General features: G+C 42.1%; 1 protein-coding gene across 1 annotated transcript in view; it reads left to right on the top strand.

Moving 5' to 3' along the window:
• The window catches only part of LOC127455028 (pleckstrin homology domain-containing family H member 1-like), an 85,521-nt gene that overhangs the window by 48,898 nt on the left and 16,547 nt on the right, over nt 1-20,076 (top strand). Inside the window, exons 9-16 of the mRNA XM_051722559.1 lie at nt 6,406-6,484; nt 9,115-9,206; nt 9,763-9,910; nt 11,445-11,581; nt 13,950-14,060; nt 14,175-14,261; nt 16,540-16,698; nt 19,287-19,367. Coding sequence (XP_051578519.1) covers nt 6,406-6,484; nt 9,115-9,206; nt 9,763-9,910; nt 11,445-11,581; nt 13,950-14,060; nt 14,175-14,261; nt 16,540-16,698; nt 19,287-19,367 — 894 coding nt within the window. The remainder of the gene's footprint in view (nt 1-6,405; nt 6,485-9,114; nt 9,207-9,762; nt 9,911-11,444; nt 11,582-13,949; nt 14,061-14,174; nt 14,262-16,539; nt 16,699-19,286; nt 19,368-20,076) is intronic.

Below are 20,076 nucleotides of genomic sequence, written 5' to 3'. Positions count from 1 at the left end.
AGTTCTGCCCCAGATCTAATGCAAGAACTGCGCTCGGTGACGACCTCGCTCTCCGAGCGCTCTCACGGTGCGGTCTCTCGGGCGGACGATGTCCACATTAGTGGTCCAGGAGCGCCACTTTTGGCTCAGCCTGGTTGAGATGGGTGAGGCCGACAAGACACGGTTCCTTGCTGCCCCCATTTCCCAGGCTGGCCTATTCGGCGACACCGTCGAGGACTTTGCCCAGCAGTTCTCAACGGTGAAGCAGCAGACAGAGGCTATCCAGCATATCCTGCCCCGGCGCGGCTCAAGATCCCGCACCCCATCTGCTCATCGCCAAGGGTGTCCCCCTGCGGTGACCCCTTCGGCCCGGCCCCAGCATAGGAAGCAGATGCCACCCGTCTCACAGTTGGCTGCTAAGAACCCACGGAGGTCATCAAAGTGCCCCTGAGATGGGCGACCCAGGGTCGAAGAAACCCACTCATCTGGAGCTGGTAGGAAGACCACTCCATCCCCCAGTGGAGGGCCGGGTGGAGAATCTTTTTTTGCCTTTTTGTTTGATTTTGCCACATGCCCAAGTGGCTGCAGTACCCAACAGTTCAGCAAAAGAGCGGTTTCCTCCTTCCCTGGGTCACATACCCAATGTGCATGGTCGTCATCACGACTACCGTTCACAGGATTTTCCTTGCAGGATTGGCACTCCAGCGGCGGTCTTCTCGCCCCTGAGCACCCAGCTGTGGCACATATCTACCCCTGATGTGACAGTCTCCACGGGCCACGAGGACAGACCTCTTCCTCCTCTGTCCCAGGCTGTTCCAGGGGTGGTCACAAGGAGCAAGGTAAGTGCTTCGATGTCCCTAGACTTAGCACGGCCACGACATGGTGTGGCACCTCGAGCTCCGTCCTGCCGCGAGGCCCCACCTTCTGGTATGTCCGACGACGTTGTCCTCTTGGTCCCCTTTGCACGGAACTTGGATGCGTGGCTTGCGCTTTCCAATCCATCGCGATGGCTGGTCTGGACCATCCGACTCGGCTATGCGATTCAGTTCGCCAGGCGCCCACCCAGGTTCAGCGGTATCCACTTCACCTTGGTGAAGGACGAAAACACTGCTACCCTCCTACAGAAGGGCGCGATAGAACCTGTCCCTCCGGCCGAGATGAAGAAGGGGTTTTACAGCCCCTACATTATCGTACCGAAAAAAGGCGGTGGGTTGCGGCCAATCTTGGACCTGCAAGTACCTAACCGGGCTTTACACAGACACCCATTCAAGATGCTGACGCAAAAACGCATTTTGGCGAGCGTCTGGCATCAAGATTGGTTCGGAGCGGTAGACCTGAAGGACGCGTACTTCCACGTCTCGATTCTACCTCGACACTGAGCCTTCCTGCGGTTTGCATTTGAGGGTCAGGCGTATCAGTACAAGGTCCTCCCTTTCGGCCTGTCCTTGTCCCCTCGCATCTTCACGAAGGTCGCAGAGGCAGCCCTTGCCCCATTAAGGGAAGTGGGCATTCGCATTCTCAACTATCTCGATGACTGGCTAATCCTAGCTCACTCTCGGGACATGTTGTGTGCACACAGGGACTTGGTGCTCACACACCTCAGCCGACTAGGGCTTCGGGTCAACTGGGAAAAGAGCAAGCTCCTCCCGGTTCAGAGCATCTCTTTCCTCGGTTTGGAGTTGGACTCAGTCTCTTTGACAGCGTGCCTCACAAACGAGTGCGCCCAGTCGGTGCTGGCCTGTTTGTAGGCGTTCAAACAGAAAACAGCGGTTCCACTGAAACTCTTTCAGAGGCTCCTGGGGCATATGGCATCCTCAGCGGTGGCCACCCCGCTCGGGTTGATGCATATGAGACCGCTTCAGCACTGGCTTCAGACTTGAGTCCTGAGACAGGCATGGTGCTGCGGGACACATCGTGTGGTCATCACGCCGGTCTGTCACCATTTTTTCAGCCCTTGGACCGACCTCTCGTTTTTACTGGCAGGTGTTCCTCTTGAACTGGTCTCCAACTGCATCGTGGTCACGACAGACACCTCCAAAACGGGCTGGAGCGCTGTTTGCAACAGGCACGCAGCCGCCGGCTTGCGGAGGGGCCCGCGACTGCATTGGCACATCAACTGCCTCGAGTTGTTGGCAATTCTGCTCGCCCTGCGGAGGTTTCGGCCATTGATCCAGGGCAAGCACATGTTAGTTGGGACAGACAACACGGCAATGGTAGCATATGTCAACCGCCAAGGTGGTCTGCGCTCTCGTTGTATGTCACAACTCACCCGCCGTCTCCTCCTCTGGAGCCAGCAGCACTTCAAGTCGCTGCGAGCCACTCACATCCCGGGCAACCTCAACACTACAGCGGACCTGCTTTCACGGCAGGTTACCCTCAGGGGAGAGTGGAGACTCCACCCTCAGGTGGTCCAGCTGATTTGGAGTCGATTCGGACAGGCACAAGTGGACCTGTTCGCCTCCCAAGAATCCTCCCACTGCCCACTCCGTTATGCCCTGACCGAGGCCCCCCTTGGCATAGACGCGCTGGCACACAGCTGGCCCCCTGGCCTGCGCAAATATGCGTTTCCCCCAGTGAGCCTACTTGCACAGACTCTGTGCAAGGTCAGGGAGGACGAGGAGCAGGTTGTCCTGGTAGCACCCTTCTGGCCCACCCGGACGTGGTTCTTGGACCTCACGCTCCTCGCAACAGCCCCCCCTGGCAAATTCCCCTGAGGAAGGACCTTCTTTCTCAGGGACGGGGCGCCATCTGGCACCCGCGACCAGACCTCTGAAATCTTCATGTCTGGCCCCAGGACGGGATGTGGAAGACCTAAGCGGTCTACGACCCGCTGTGGTAGACATGATCACTCAGGCTAAGGCCCCCTCTACAAGGCAGCTGTGTGCCTTTAAGTGGCGTCTGTTCACTAAGTGGTGTTCTTCCCGACGGGAAGACCCCCAGAGATGCGCAGTCGGCTCAGTGCTTTCCTTCCTGCAGGAGAGGTTGGAAGGGTGGCTGTCCCCTTCCACCTTGAAGGTGTATGTTGCCGCCATAGCAGCACACCATGACACAGTCGACGGTAAGTCCTTAGGGAAGCATGACCTGATCATCAGGTTCCTGAGAGGTGCCAGGAGGCTAAATCCCTCCAGACCATGCCTCGTTCCCACATTGGACCTCTCTGTAGTTCTTCAGGGTCTACAGAGAGCCTCCTTTGAGCCTTTGCAGTCAGCTGAGCTTAAGGCACTCTCCTTGAAGACTGCTCTCCTGACTGCGCTCACTTCCATCAAGAGGGTAGGAGACCTGCAAGCGTTCTTTGTCAGCGAAACATGGCTGGAGTTCGTTCCGGGCTACTCTCAAGTGATCCTGATACCCCGACCGGGCTATGTTCCCAAGGTTCCCACGACTCCTTTTAGGGACCAGGTGGTGAACCTGCGAGCGCTACCCCAGAAGGAGGCAGACCCAGCCCTATCGTTGCTGTGTCCGGTGCGCGCTTTATGCATCTATTTGGATCGCACGCAGAGCATTAGGATCTCTGAGCAGCTCTTTGTCTGCTTTGGTGCACAGCGGAAAGGAAGCGCTGTCTCCAAGCAGAGGATCGCCCACTGGCTTATTGACACCATAGCTATGGCATATAATGCCCAGTACATGCTGCCCCTGGTAGGGCTACGTGCCCATTCTACCAGAGGTCTAGCGGTCTCCTGGGCCCCGGCCAGGGGGGCCTCTCTAATAGACATTTGCAGAGCAGCGGGCTGGGCAACACCCAACACCTTTGCAAGGTTCTACAACCTCCGGGTGGAACCGGTTTCGTCCCAGGTAGTGGCATGCAATACAAGCGGATAAGCCCGAGATAGCCGGCCAGGTGTATCGCTTGCACATAGCGCCTTTCACCTTTTCTGATCTGAAGACGTGCGCCATTAATTCCCAGTAGTGTTCACAAACTATGTTCCCTGGTTGACTTCCTCCGAGCCCTGTGGCAGTCGAGTTTTTGGAGAGACTCGCTGCCAGCCCAGTACACGTGCTAGCTAAGAGCCCTGTTCTGGAGTTGGTGCTCCGCATGTGGCGGTTCCCTGTAAGGTAACCCCATGTGATATATATCTTCGCTAATTCGTTTCCCTGTTGGCAAACTGCATCTTCCTTGGGCAGAGCCCCTCTGCCACAGTCTCCATGTTTGTAGTAACTCCTCCCCCGTTGGATAGGATCTACCTTGAGACTCTCCACATGGTCGTTAAGACCATGTGATATATTTTTTCCATTTAAATATCCCCCCTCTCTTTGGGCGAGGTGTGGTCTCCGCGGTGTCCTCCCCTTGGGAGGGACACCCCCCGACTAGACCTGGCGGCTCAGTCGGATAACCCCCCTTCTTTTTTAGGGAGTGAAAAAAAAGAAGGGAAAAGAGGCCACGACTGGGTTAGCCTGTCTCTATCTTTTGGGTAGTCGACTTGTCCCCAAAGGGCCATTCGACACTCATAACTATGTTGGGGGAGGTTATGTGTCGGCCTGGTGTGCTGGCTACGAGGCACACAGTGGTCTGCCCGTCACACACCGCCAGTTCACGTAACACAGTTCAGCCAGTTGTGGCGTTTCGTATAGGGACCCCTAATGTCACTACATCGACACAACGTCGAGTGAGTTACAGATAGGGAACATCCTGGTTACTTGCGTAACCTCCGTTCCCTGATGGAGGGAACGAGACGTTGTGTCTCTCCTGCCACAATGTTGAACTACCCGCTGAAATGGCCGGACCTTGTCTCGGCTCCTCTGCATAAAACCTGAATGAGTGGTTGCATTCCAGCTCCTTTTATACCTGTATATCCGGGGGAGTGGCATGCAAATACTACTCGCCAATTTTCATTGGCCTTTTATCAAAGACCAGAGGTGTCTCGGGCTCCCAAGAGTGACCCCTAGTGTCACTACATCGACACAATGTCTCGTTCCCTCCATCAGGGAACGGAGGTTACACAAGTAACCAGGACGTTTTCCGTTTTGATAATTTATTAATAATTTTGCACTGCACATTTTATTGTAATCGGTAAAAACATCAAACTGATCAAATAGCCATGTGTCATATGTCATAGGAAAGCTCTCAGAGAGTATAAAACAAAGACTTTTTGTTTTACTCACAGACAAAAATATACAGAGTAATAGGTAAGTATATGTCTTTGACCTACATGTTAAATGTAAACAAGTGTTGCTTATATGTTGAGTTTTTGCTTATAACTTCACAAAATTAATGGAACATAAAATATCACATAATAAATGGAACATAAAGTATCACATATCATTACTTAGAGGAGGCGATTAGCTTTAAAATGAGCCCACACACAATGTAATCGAATGCACAGATCAGTAGATAATCCACAAGAAGCGCAATGTGCACACAACACATAATGTGCTATCTGGCTAAAGACATGTTAGCTTTCCTGGATCAAATGACTTCATTGGAAATTATGTAGTACGTTGTCCAGTGTCATGGAATGCTAAACCAATCGTATTAGGTTTCAGATCACTGCAACCAGTGGTGGAAGTAATCCAGATATGGGCAGAGAGGATCGTTCACTCTAATTACATGTGGCCACCAGGAGATGGCACATAGTACATGACACAGACTCAATGATAACTCAAACGACACAGAATGGAACTGAATGAGATCTCGTTACTCATGCCTGCATGCTTTGGAGAGAGAGCATACCTTTAGTCATTGTTGTATTCGCATATGTAATTAGTTCTTATGTACAGTCATTATGTTTTATTAGTTTGGAGAGGCTTTTGGACACTTTGAGACATTTTTGGACACTAGGATTAATTATTTTTATATTTATTTTATTACTTTTGATCGATTTGTTGTATCAACACAAAACATTACTCAGGTGACATGATTGGGAACAAAACAAAAGCAGTTTTTCAGAGCTATGTTTCTTCGAATGAGAGTGTCAGAATTTATCATAGTCTATATCATCAAAAAATGTGAAAAGTTTTCTTTAATATGATACCAAACACTTGACTCTCCTTGTTTATATTTTGTTGAGGTACATGCCTTTAATTTTGGGTATAGATTCACAGGTCAGAGTTCGCCAAACTAGAACTCTTGTATGCAGCAGAGTACGGAATCTCTTCACATGAGCTTGCATTTCTGGTCTCCCGCGTTCTGGTGTGTTTGAATAGTCAATGGAGCACAAAGTGTAGTGTGACCGCCCCTTTAGGGGTGAGAACATTTTAGTAGATGGCCACCTAGCAAACAACCTAGCAACCACCTTGAAATGCCCTAGCAACCGCACAGCAACATGCTAAAAACCACTCAGAACACCTTAGCAACTGCATAGCAATGACATGGTAACCACCCACAGCACCCTAGATGATGCATGGGCGCACACCACTCACATTGTCTTTAGAAATTCTACAAATCTTGTTTGACTTAAGTGTTTGCATGAGTCTATGTTTGTCTTTCAGGAAAGTCATATCTATGCAGTAGCTAAATCAGGAATGAGAGTCTCAGAGGCCTGTCTTGGAGCCAAGACTTTTGGGAGAGGTATGTCAACGATTTACAAACACATACAACTCTATCACTAACCAATGACAACCAGTCTGTCACTGAAAACTTGCTGGCAGTTATTGCAACTCATTCGTATAGTGCCATACTAACAGATGCTCTTGGATCTGTCAATTAGAAGTCAGGTCTTGTTTGATGTCAGTTCCTCTTACCTAAAGGGAACACACCTGTGCAGGTGTGACCTCCATTCATTGAAGCTTTCAAGAGGCTTTTAGAGTAGGATTGGGCCTCTGAGAAGAGGGTGAGAATGAAAACCGTGCTTTTTAATCAGCCGTGATGAAAGGAAGAAACCAGTGTGTAATCATTTCGCCCAGTATTCCCCCGGTCTCCACCTCAACCCTGCAACAAAAAGAATGCAACTGTGCTATATGCTGCAGTGAGATATAAAGTCTACATGAGGTCAGTTTTTTTAATATGATCTAACTGTACAAATAAGACATTTATTTTTTATTTTTTTGATAGACAAAGAATTTTGATACTCATTGCAGAAGTTTTGGGAGAAACAGCATTGATTTGCCTGAGTGAATCTTAAGTATCCATTCATGTGTGTACAGAAAACAGGTGTCAATCTCAAACATTGTTTTGGTGTTATATGGCTCTAAAAAGAAACATGGCTGCCAACAGTTTAACCCGTTTGGTGTTAGCTGCTTTTTACCAAACTAATATTAGCAACTGGAGATGTATTATCTTCCAGAAATGTTTAGTTACCCGCCCTTGACCGAGGCACCATGTTTTGTTTATACTTGTAAGGCTGCTACTTTTAAACAGTGTGCTCTCTCTGGTCCATAATATATGGGTTACTCTTAGACCGCCAGAGCTACTACAGTATAGGGATGGTCGATATACCGGTAGACATGATAAACTAGTAGACATTTGTCAACCGGTATACATTTTGGATTATCGATCGATGGAACGCCCCTCCACGTTTTGGCGGCCGGTAGGGAACTCCTCCGCCCCTGGCAGCGGCTCCACAGCTCCAGGTGGCCGGCAGCGAGCCCCTCCTCCCCTAGCAGACGGCGGCCATTCCTCCGCGTCCAGGCGGCCGGCAGCAACTCCTCCGTCCCCTGGCGGATGGCTGCGGCTGCTCCTATGGGTGGATGGCAGTGGCGAGGACTCAACAGCAGTGCATCCCTCCTCCTTCCCGGGCTTCAGCACCAATGTAAGAAGGTTGAGATGGGAAAGGAGGAGGTGGGAAACGGCTGAACAATCAAAGTAATATTTTAATAGAAACTTAAAAAGACACAAAAACATAAATGCATACATGGCAGCTGCGTGTGGCTCTCTCTCTCCTGAACTGCTGCATTCTGCTGCACTTAACCCTCTCCTCGGCTGATTAGCCCGATTGGGGGCTGGGCGTGCATAGTCATGGCCTGGCCCCGCCCTCCTCTTCGTCACACGCAATTTTTCACTGACAGCTGCACGTGTCATTAGATGAAAAGCTTGTCGAGAACGTGAGAAAAAATGACAAAGAATCTGCATCTGCAGCATGAAATTTCGCTTGAGCCACCTTCAAAGCAAATTCAATGACATTCATCCCGCGCTTCAAACATGCCTCCCATCCAGACACGCGCAGCAGTGTTTTGTGCGAGTGTTGCACACGCAGTCTGAAACACGCAAGTGCGTGTGAGTATCATCCAAGTCCCTTCATTTGTGCTCCTGTGACAGAAAAAGCTCAGATCTCACCCGTTGCTCATTCTGGTTTCTCTCGATGTCAAGTGGGTTTTTAAAATACACATCAAACCCCTTTTTAAAATTCTGTTCGAATGATGTTTGATATCAGGAAACAAACCAGCCATATTTTCCTTCAGATATTTTATATGTTCTTTATAGAGATTACTGAAAACACAAAGAGCCTAATTAAGTGTTTTATTTATGGATTTTTTTATTTACATGTTATTTTACTTTTTGCATTGCTTTGAGACGATGTTAAGTTTCTTGAGGAAAGTTATAGCAATAATCATAATAATAACAACAACAACAACAATAATAATAATAATAATAAAAGAAGACAATTGGTGCACATCATCAGACTGAAATGTGGCATTTATTTAATTTTTTTTTACTTTGACTATGTTTGTCAAGTTCAAAATAAAGAGAAAATTATACAAGATGAAGAAGTTTTCATTTATAAAGTATTTAATTCTCTTACTGGATTACTCAAAATTACACAATGAGACATGGCTTAATATATAATACAATTGTATTGATTTTTCAGAAAAAAGTAACTATATCGTGATATATATCATTATCATGATATAAAATTACTCATATCGTGATATAGGATTTTGGTCATATCGCCCACCCCTACTACAGTATAGTGGAGAGAGATTAAGCCATATTTAGCTGCATTGTGTATGAAGCCTTATTGAGTTGTTCCAGTGGTTGTTTAAATGTTCAGATATATTGAGGCTTGAAAATTTGCAATTTGAGCAAATTAAAAATGAGCAAATTAAATTTACAACAACATATTTGGCTGTTGCACTGGCCTCTTAAAATGGATTGGCTTTTTGAAATGATATTAAAAGGCCCACGCAGGCCTCATTAAATATTTACAGCTTTGCAAAGTTTATGTGAGTTGGAAATGTGTTTCTCCATGTATGTTTCTCCAGTTTCTATCCAACCTCAGCACTCTGCTGCCGGCCCCTTCACCCACCTCATTTATAAGAACATCAGTGTGCCAGTATACTCCACACTTAAAGGGGTAAGATTACACCATCAAGACAACTCCATATACCCATCCTCATGTTATCAGTGTCAGACATAGTGAAGTTAAAGTGTAAGCACAACAATGCTTCATGCCATTCTGACTGTGACTCAGAACCTAATGAGTTTCCTACATAATGCAGATAACATTTTTTGGCCATAATAGGTACACTCCTGACACAAATGCTGTCTCAATTTGTGCTTTTAAAAATTCTACGTTCTAACCAATGTTGGGTTGATTATTTCTGAATTGTAATCTAACCAAAATTTGAATGGAATCTTTTAGATTATACTTCTTAGGTTATTTGATTGGATTACTTTTGGATTACTTATCGCATGTTTTGATGAAAATATAATTTGAACTGTATAAAAATACCAACATAAGGAAACATAAAATTAAACAATTTAGTTGTCAGTTCCTGAGCGAGATAAAATGACTGTACCAATAAATTTAGATACAGTCATTGTTATTTTGTTAAAGGGAATAAATAAGTAAAATTTGTTTATTTATTCAGCTTTGCCATCTTTCCCATCATGTTCATGTGCTCTTGTAGAAGGCGACTCAGATCAGCAGTGTTCCTCTCCCAGATGATGACTCTGGCTCAGAGGACGACAGCAGCTCATTGGCCAGCTTGCACACATCCACACTGGGGCCAGATAAGAAGGGTAGTACCCCTGGCAGCCCCCGTGCTGTCAAAAGAGGTGAGGACACCTTTCAAACAACCTGCTCCTTCGAAATCTGTTTATATAAAGGGTTAGTTCACCCTAAAATTAAAATGTTCACATGTATTTTGAATGTGTGAACAAGATTTGAGAACTAGGGTAGAAGGCAACGGAAAGGAATAGTTCACCCAAAATGATAATTCTCTCATCATTTACTCACCATTACGTATTACTTTCTTTCTTCTGTGGCACACAAACTAAGATATTTTGATGGAGATATGATGTGAATGTATCCATACAATGTAAGTCAATGGGAATCAACACTCCAAAATGAACATAAAGACAGTATAAATATTATCCATACAACATGAGTAGTTTAATCCATGTCTTTTGAAGTTAAATGATCAGTTTTGGGAGCAATAGGTAAAATGAACGACCAAAATATAATTCTTGTCATCTGCAGTCTTCTAGGCGCGATCATGATCTGCGCATGCGTCAAGCACGAGGAAGTGTAATCGAGCTTCAAATCATGATCGCGCCAAGGAGACTGCAAATGGTAAGATTTATAGTAAAAAAGGAGTTACATTTTGGTCCCTTCTCGCCCAAAACCGATTGTATCACTTCAGAAGACATGGATTAAACCACTAGAGTCGTATGGATTACCTTCATGCTGCCTTTATGTCCTTTTTGGAGATTGGAAGTGTTGGACCCCATTGACTTGCATTAAATATGCATTATCAAAATATCTTTGTTTGTGTTCCGCAGAAGAAATAAAGTCATACAAGTTTGAGATGGCATAAGGGTGAGTAAATTATGAGACAGTTATCTTTTGGGTGAACTATTCCTTTAAATTTCGGTCTGTTCTTCAGACAAAACCATCGTATTGCTTTAGAAGACCCAGATGGACTACTTTTAAGGTACCTACCTTAATTATGTTTTTTTTTTTTTTTTTTTTTTGGTCATTTTGGAGCTTGACAGCCACAATAACTTTATACATTTTTGATGTATGGAAGGTCAGTGTGGACATCCTGCAAAACATTCACTTTTGTTTTGTATTTTATTTTGTTTTAGCAGACACTTTTATCCAAAGCGACTTACAAATGAGGAACATAAGCAATTTGTCATACAATAAGTCAGCAATATTTGCAGTATCACACTGCCAAGTTCCAAGAGCAGCTAAAGTAGTGCAGAAGAAAGAGACAGACAAGGAAAGTGTTTTTTTATATATATATTTATATATATATATATAATTAAATTGTAAGTGCTATTGTTCTGGATTGGTTAAGTGCTTGTGGAAAAGATGTGTTTTCAGCTGTTTCTTGAATGTTGAGATGGTTTCATCAGATCGGGTGGAGGTTGGAAGCTCATTCCACCGCAGAGGAACAGAGAAAGTCATGATAGAATTTTCATTTTTCGGCGAACTATCTTTTGGTGAACCTTTACTATTTTCTGGCAATATCCAAAGAATAAAAATGTGTATTAAGGAACTGCCTTTTTAAAAGAAACATTTTGTTTATGTTCTGAAAATCTGATTAATCAACAGTTGGAAATGTTTGGATCTTTTGTCCCACAGGTGTGTCCATGTCCTCTATCAGTTCTGAGAGTGACTATGCAATACCTCCTGATGCATATTCTCTGGACAGTGACTGCTCTGAGCCTGAGCACAAGGTCCAGCGCACATCGTCCTACTCTTGTGAGAGTGTCGGGCCGGTACATCTCCAAATTCCTTTTCCTCTGGCTCAACTGACCCATCTCTATCTATGCTTTGCCCCCTAAAAAGTATTTGGACTCTTAAGTCACACTTACAAATGAATTAATTATATTGCATTAAAAATGCATAAGTGGCATCGCCTAAAAATAGCTAGACCCAGTCTCAGAACTTAATTTCAGTCTTGACAAGTCGCATGTTAATGTGGGTATGACATATTAATAGGATATTGGTCTTCGTGCTCCAGATCTGCTACATTGCTGCTGCAGAGCATGTACAGAGTACTGCTAGAACATACACAGACATGCTGAGTTAAGCTATAGATATAACAACCTCCACATTTTTAACATTGGAGAGAGTGTAACTGTCAACTAGCGTGTTACAACAGTAAGTCACCATTTGCAGATACCAAACAAACGAATGGGGAGAGCCGTTAACTGACACCTACCTGTTGCAAAATGTCTTGTTTTATAATACAGCCATTTTATCGTAGTAAACTCTACGCATAGTTAATTCCAAAAGGATTGTTACGTGTAAAACCTGTTGAAGATCAGCGGACAGGCGATCATTTCATTAAGTGATGAGCTGTTTCATCACAAAAGCAGTTTATTCAGCATAATGCTGCTGCACAGTTAAACATAAATACAATCCCCATGTAGAAGATATAGACAAGTGGAGCTGGGGAGGTGGAGGGTTTGAGAGAAAACTCTCGCTGCGCACTGCAGTGAAAACTGCTTACTTGCAAACTGAGCAAATGTAAATGTTAGCCAAAGAAAGAGTACGCAAGTTGATTGGCTATCCGATTACACATCAAAGGACCTATCAGCTTACACCATGCAGAGTTTCATGCCTGAACTTAGGGTGCATCTCAGTCAGCTCTCTAGTTCAGTAGTCAGGGCACTGATCAGGGAGCTGGCCATTTCTAGGGCTGTCTCAAACGCAAAATCATTCCAATGTACTGAAACGCTCCCTAAAACTTCCCAAAATGCACTATCAAAACCAGGGAGCTTCACTGCTCACTATGTTCCCTTATCGGAAATGTCTTCTGAAGTCCTTCAAGTAGTTATTAGACGAGCACAAGTGTAAAACTATGAAGTGAAAGCCTTATTTTCTCTTTAAAAGAGATGTTGTTTGTAGTGTCTTTCCATAATGACCATGAAAGGGAAACAATCTTTTAAATATTAGAGTTGTTAGAAGATGGTTTAAAATGCACTCCTTTATATTTTAATTTCTTTATTTATGTCATTGATCTTTCATGATAAAACTGAGTCTGAATATCTACCACAAAAATGCACGATAGTGTCATATATACAGCACTATTGTTGATTAATTCAAGCTGCATTTAAAAGTGCAAACTCATACTCGTGTCGCAGGTGATTGAGTCATAAGTGTCCCAATTCTGAGTGGATGATCACCCTTGCCAGTGCCCGAATTTGTGTTCACGATATACTGATTCATGACATAGGGAGCTAGGGAGCTGATTGAGACAGTCATTTTTTGCAATTACGATAACACTTTACAATAAAGTTGCATTTGTTAACATTAGTTAATGCATTAGGTATCATTAACAAACAATGAACAATTTTTTTACAGCATTTATTCATTTTTGAAAATGTTAGTTAATAAAAAATACAATTGTTCATTGTTAGTTCATGTTAGTTCATAGTGCATTAACTAATATTAGCATATGCAACTTTTGATTTAAAAAATGTATTGTTATACAGTATGTTGAAATTAACATTAACTAAGATTAATAAATGCTGTAAAAGTATTGTTCATTGATAGTTCATGTTAACCAATGTTGTTAACTAATGTTAACAAATGGAACCTCATTGTATTGTTACCGCAATTACTTTTAAACAACTGGTCCCAAGGTCATTATTAGTGGATGTATGTGAAGTCATTTGCCCTAGAGTTTACACTAGTGTTCTAGCAAAGATACCACAGGTGCAGTTCATCACATTAACTATGGACACGTTCCAGGAATGTTTGACAATTAAAGTGTCCAAATACTTTTTTGTCTTAATTTGAACAGTATATCTATTGTTTTATCATTTAAGACCATTGTGAAATGTTTTACTTAAAATGCATGCTTGTGCTATCTTTCTTAATAATAAATTACACTTGATGTGATATTTTGTAATCTAATGCAAAGATATTTGTATATTTTAAGTGTGGCTTAAATGTCCAAACAGTTTTTGGGGCCACTATATATATATATATATATATATATATATATATATATATATATATATATATATATATATATATATATTTATTTATATCCAAGACAATCCTGTCTTATATTTAGTCTTGTTATATGAATTGACTGTGGTCAATGTTTAGGTTTGTGTGCGTCTTTCTGTCTAGGAAACTCTGGAGAAAGCAGGTTACTTGTTGAAGTTGGGCAGTCAGGTGAAGGCATGGAAGAGGCGGTGGTTTATTCTGAGAAATGGGGAGATCTTATACTATAAGTCTCCGGTGAGCATACCTTGGCACGGGTCTCTGTGGCAGTGCTTGAGACTGTTAGACAGTGTGAGGGAAGGAAGTTTAAAGTTACATGACTGATGATATCTGCATTTGTTCTGCTCTCAGAGTGACGTGATCCGGAAACCTCAGGGCCAAATGGAGCTGAACTCCTCATGTCAGATCGCCCGCGGAGAGGGAGCTCAAACATTCCAGGTGAGAGACAAACACAGATACACAAAAACAGTCAGCCCTGGGCTATCTGAAACAGCCTGATATGGGTACCAGATGATTTTTGCTTGTGTTTCGAGGGGGTATTTAGACCCACAAGTACTCTCATTATTGGATTTGCAAAGTAATACTAATTATAATGGGGAATTATGTATAATTTCCCCCAATCTTTAATCAGTGTAATCATCTCTATTACAGTTTGGGAGGGATTGAATATCATAATCATAAAATGTCCTGTAGAATATATTCTAGGTCATCTGGACATGTTTAACTATTACCCTGCTTGTATTAAAAAGCACATTCAGATTACTTAAACCGTTCATACCCTGCATCCATTCCAGTAGACATCCCTTTTTTCTCATGGTTTTCCACAATAGCTTGGATGACTGAAAATCATTATAGACAATATCAAATGATCATATAAAACAGTGATTCCCAACCAGAGGTACCCGTACCCTAGCGGTTACGTAAGCAGGTGCCAGGGGGTAAGTGAAAAGTATTGGATTTTGCTTTGTTTAACCTATAAAAAATGCATAAAATAGAAATAATAGGGATTATGGCTGCATAAAAATATAGACTTCTCGATTAATCACGATATTCATTTGAAAGATTTCGATATCTATTAATAAAATCTCAAGATTGATCTTTTAATATGTGATGTTCGGCATAGAGACCTTTTCACTTCATATTAAGAGTAAAAGTTTTGTTTGACTCCTTCCGTTCAATGTGTGTCCAAAGACGAGATCTATGCAATCCATTTGTCATTGATAATGTCTCTTTTAGGCTATGTCCACATTAATCTGGATACATTTGAAAACAGCATTTTCGTTTTCAAAACGCTCTCTGTCCACACTGCTGTTTTCAAGCATTTTCCAAAAGTTCCTTGTCTACACTGAAATGTATGAAAACTCTTAAATCCCCTTACTGCACATGCGAAAAATCGCCATTCCATGTACGGCCTGAAAATCAATTGTCCTCGTGTTCTGGCGCCGGACAGCAATTCCGAGTAAACTTCTCGTCACCTTTGAAGGAATGCAATGTGAAGGTTATACAAAGTAACATTTATCTTTAACAACGCTATCAAAGTGAATAGCAGGCACAACAATGGCGCTACAACAAAAGCCGCCATCTTGATTGTTTTGGGAATGGATCACATGACTGTGTCACATGCCAACAAATACATCATCATTTTAAGATATCTGCATTTCCCGTCCACACTGCAACACTAAGATGTCGTTTTCAAATTTATCCACTTCGGAGAGCATTTTCGAAAAGCTCAGTTTTCGCTTTCAAAAACACAGTCTCAGTGTGGACGGAAGACCAAAACATAGAGAAAAAGATGCGTTTTCAAACTAAAATGTATTAGTGTGCACGTGGCTATCTTTTCTGTCCTCTACAGTCAGTTGTTGATCAAAATAACAAAAAAATAAACATTTAATTCTAATCAAGAAGCTGACGTGCGACTTTACTCTCATTAATATGTGCTCATCCACCAAAACAAAACTCTGAACAGCCAGTAGTCTTAAAGAGACAATGCAATTTTAGCACTTGTTCTACATACCAATAGTACAAATTATGTATTTTACATTATTATGTACTTATCACACATATACATTTGCACATATACAGTGAAATTCTTTTTTTTCACATATCCCAGCCAAGCTGGGGTCAGAGTGCAGGGTCGGCCATGATATGGCACCCCTGGAGTAGATAGGGTCAAGGGCCTTGCTTAAGGGCCCAATAGTGGCATCTTGGTGATGCTGGGGCTTGAACCCCCAACCTTCTGATCAGTAACCCAGAGCCATAACCACTGAGCTACCACTGCCTCTAAATTATGCATATAAACAAAAACCATGTAGGCCTAACAATAATATAGTGTCTAACAAAATGATGAAAAACTAATGATAAAATAGTCTGTATAATTAACAGCACCAGTCTGCTCTAATTGTGAGTTTTATGGCTTATATGGCCGAGTTTTGTTTTTGTTGTAATTGATGAATAAACATCATAACCGGCAAGTTCCTCTGTTCATTTTGTACGTCAAGGATGTTACAATATTAATGATATGTCAAATTATATTTAGCCTTTCGTACATATTTTGGGGTTTGTGTCCAAGGCAATTGTGGTGAAAAAGGTTGGGAAACACTGATATAAAATATCAAAACCTCATTTAATAGACATAAAATTCAAAGTTAGAATCATAACTTGCAAATTTGTGGCTAAAGTTCTGTCTTTTGCTCATTTGTGTGTTTGTGTGGTGTAGTTAATAACAGAAAAGAAGACCTTTTACCTAGCTGCAGACTCTCCCAATATCCTGGAGGACTGGATCAGAGTTCTACAGAATGTTCTGAAGGTACAGGCCAGTGGACCTGTTTCCACGGATAAGGAAGCCAAACCCACAGTGCGAGGCTGGCTAACTAAGGTCAGAGTTCACAAGAGTGTTGTTTAGAGTGTGAGAGTGTTCCGTAAGTCTCAGACTCCGCTTGACAACCCTGTTTACACCACGAGTGAATATTCACTACAAATATTTACTGCGAAAAAGCAAATGTTTCTACATCCGTCAAAAAATAACTAAATAAAAAAAAACAGATCAATAATATATGATATTGGGTCATGGATCATGACTAGTGCTACTACTTTAAACTCCAGCCCAATTACGTTTCCATCCAAGGATTTTCTTGCGAAAAAAGTTTTAGCGCATCATAATATAGCTGATGGAAATGCAAATTATCGCTAAAATTTCACAAGTGTCGACATAATATTTTTCCGTTTAACTCTAGCGCATAAACTCTATGTTGATAATTCAAATGTTGGGAAAAACTGGTTTGGAAACTTTATTTGTCGAGAAAATTGGCATTAATGCAAAAATATAGTGTCGCATGACAGAATTTACCCCAATCGTTAGCCTGTGTTAATCATGACGACGGTATACATCCTTGAAACTCAATTTATTGTACGTGATTATGGATTGATCTTAACGGAGTACCTGCACAGATCCGATGCTGCAATCATGACACTTCCAGGAGTGCCAACACAAATATCTCGTATCATGCACATCGACAAGTGCACGGAGAACAAATTAATGGCCACTGTTTGCGATTAATCACGGTAGCCATCCGTTTATTTATTAAAGTTGCTTTTCCACATAATTCAAAATAATAGACGGCAGTCAAGGAATTAGCCCATAATACAAAAAAACATATTTCTGTGCACAAAGATGTTTTAAATAAAAAATAAATACACAATACGAGTAGAAAAGCATCAGTGTGCTTTTTTTTGGGAACACTAACATTGTTTAGCTTACTTTTGAAAAAATGCCGGCAAAATTCCCTGTATTAAATAAAATAAATTAGCCTACCAAATGAATAGAGCATTAAATAAAATAATTAATTACCAAATGAAAAAATAATATTGTTAGGCCTATATAATTGCCTTTTCTTTACACAAACTTAAATTAGCCTTACCCTGTCCTGTAGACGAAAAAAGTCGGCTGAATGACATTCTCAGAATGTTCGACACTTTTTCAAGTCTATAAACTATCAGAACTATTTGTCCAATGCCTGAATTTACTTTCAGAAAATTAGCTTTTGAACATTTTAAAATGTTTAAATATTTTACCTCGTATCGCATTTGCTGAGTTTCTTTAGAAAATGTAAATTGAATTATGACCCTAAAATAAATTTTAGATGACAATCAAGTTCAGTTGGTCGTTAAAAGTTGCTGGACAAATACGCAGGACATAATGCAGTTGTGATTTCAATGCTTTAGATTAGATGATTGTTCAAAATAGCCCATTGAATATCAGGAATGTATCATATGTAAACCTGATATTACACAGCATCAATTTTTCTTTAATAGCTGTGCACACAGCATATACACAATGATTGATGGTCCTTATACTAAGACTGAAAGTTTCCCCCGCTACTTGGTGCAGATTGCCAGCTTGAACAGGGCCATGGCAATTCGCTTTTGGGTCGGAACCGGTGCCAACCTGCAATAGGTGCAACATCAGGATCAATATTACCGTTCTATCAGAAGAGCAACTGCTCACTTTTGATTGCATTTCTGTCTTCTGATTGCATTTATTTGTGAAATTAATATGACAGTAAGCTGGTTAATTTCAATGAATGATTTCAATACTCTCCCCATTTTACCAAAACTTCAGAGGAAAAAAAATTAGGGACATCTGGGAGGCGAAAGCAATAAACACACATTTCTGTATGGAAACGGCTTAACGGCAGATTTCTTTTGCGATAAACCATAACTTATGCGACAGACTGTTTTTTTTTTTTTAGGCATGACGTCATCATACACACCATTTTTATCGATAAAAGGTCATTTGAATGGAAACAGGCAGAAGACAGCAAATTTCACAAATTCTTTTTTTACGCATTTTCACTTTGTCGGTAACAAAATAGCATGAAAAGTGGATGGAAACTACGCTATTGAGGGGGACATGTCCTCCCCCAATATTCTGTATTGTAGATCTTGAAAATGTACATCATTGGTGGCACTAATGCCCTAAATGCTATTTTGCCAACCAACATTAACACCAAAAGAAGTGTTTCTCCTTTTTTTTTTTCAGTTTAAAACCTTTTGGTAGAACTTTACTAGTAATGTTTGGCTTGCTGCTTCTCCTCTGCAGTTTATGATCAATGGCAGACCAACTGGAAGCTTCATTGCACCGTTCAAGTAAATTTCCTTTCCATTAGGCCTAACAAATTTTCAATTTGTCCTCAGTGTGAATAGTTTGGCGTTTCGCTATTTGCCATCAACTGAAATGTAAAAGTTCCCTAATTTATCTAGTCAAAGCAATATGAATGGTGTATCTACATCATGCATCTGGGTGCTGGGTGACAGTGAGGATTGCTGGGTGAGATTCCTGGATGGCTGGTACATGCTGGGACAGAGCTGAGGTCAGCAGACCTGGAATGTATCTGAGGAGGAGTCCCTGTTAACAGCCTCTGTGTGTGTGTGTGTGCGTGTACCGTATCTTTCTCTTTATCACAGGTGAAACATGGTCATTCAAAGCTTGTGTGGTGTACTATGATTGGGAAAGTGTTCTACTATTACCGGAACCAGGATGACAAGGTAGGTTACTTTTAGTTGCCTAAAGCTAAGCGCACACTACATGATTTGCAGTCGGTACCCTGTGACTCAAAGTCTTGTTTTCCATCGTGCTGGTGTGCACACTACACGACTGATCGCAGACTGGGTGTATCAACTACATAACCATTTGTCCCCGATTGAGGCTATTTGTACATTTGTACTTGGTCTGATCTCAAGTGTACAAGCGAGACACATCACCTTACACCTGGTCGTCTCTTTTGAACTCTTGTGTTCGGATTTCGAGGGGAGTCTATGATTTCTTGAGGACATGTGTATAATACTGAATGATAATAAAGCGCAAAAAAGTAAAAGAAGAAAAAGAAAGTGATAAAAATCATTTTAGTGAGTTATTTTAGTGCAGTTCCTGTAACTGAGCATCTAATGTGCGTGCTGCTCATATCTGTGTTCCTGCAAGTTGATATCAGAAACCTGTACTGTATTTCTTGAAGTTCTTGTGCATGTTCAATGTTCTTGCATTTGCACTTTTCTGATTGTAATGTTATTTCCCTTTAAATCCGCACGTAACCTGCAATATTTAAACTCTTGTTTTATTAGGCTGCGCTCCGCTGTGGTGGCACTATGAGCCCAATGTCTGAATGTGTTTGAAGTGGACAAATCTTAAAACGGTTTGGACCCCGTTACAGCTGTGTTTAGCGTCGTCCCTTTTCAAACGGATCACCCAAAACGCATT

The sequence above is a fragment of the Myxocyprinus asiaticus genome, chromosome 17 (assembly GCF_019703515.2).
Source record: "Myxocyprinus asiaticus isolate MX2 ecotype Aquarium Trade chromosome 17, UBuf_Myxa_2, whole genome shotgun sequence".
Taxonomy (NCBI): domain Eukaryota; kingdom Metazoa; phylum Chordata; class Actinopteri; order Cypriniformes; family Catostomidae; genus Myxocyprinus; species Myxocyprinus asiaticus.
Note: the sequence above shows the minus strand (reverse complement) of the source record. Positions and strands in the feature narration are given on the sequence as shown.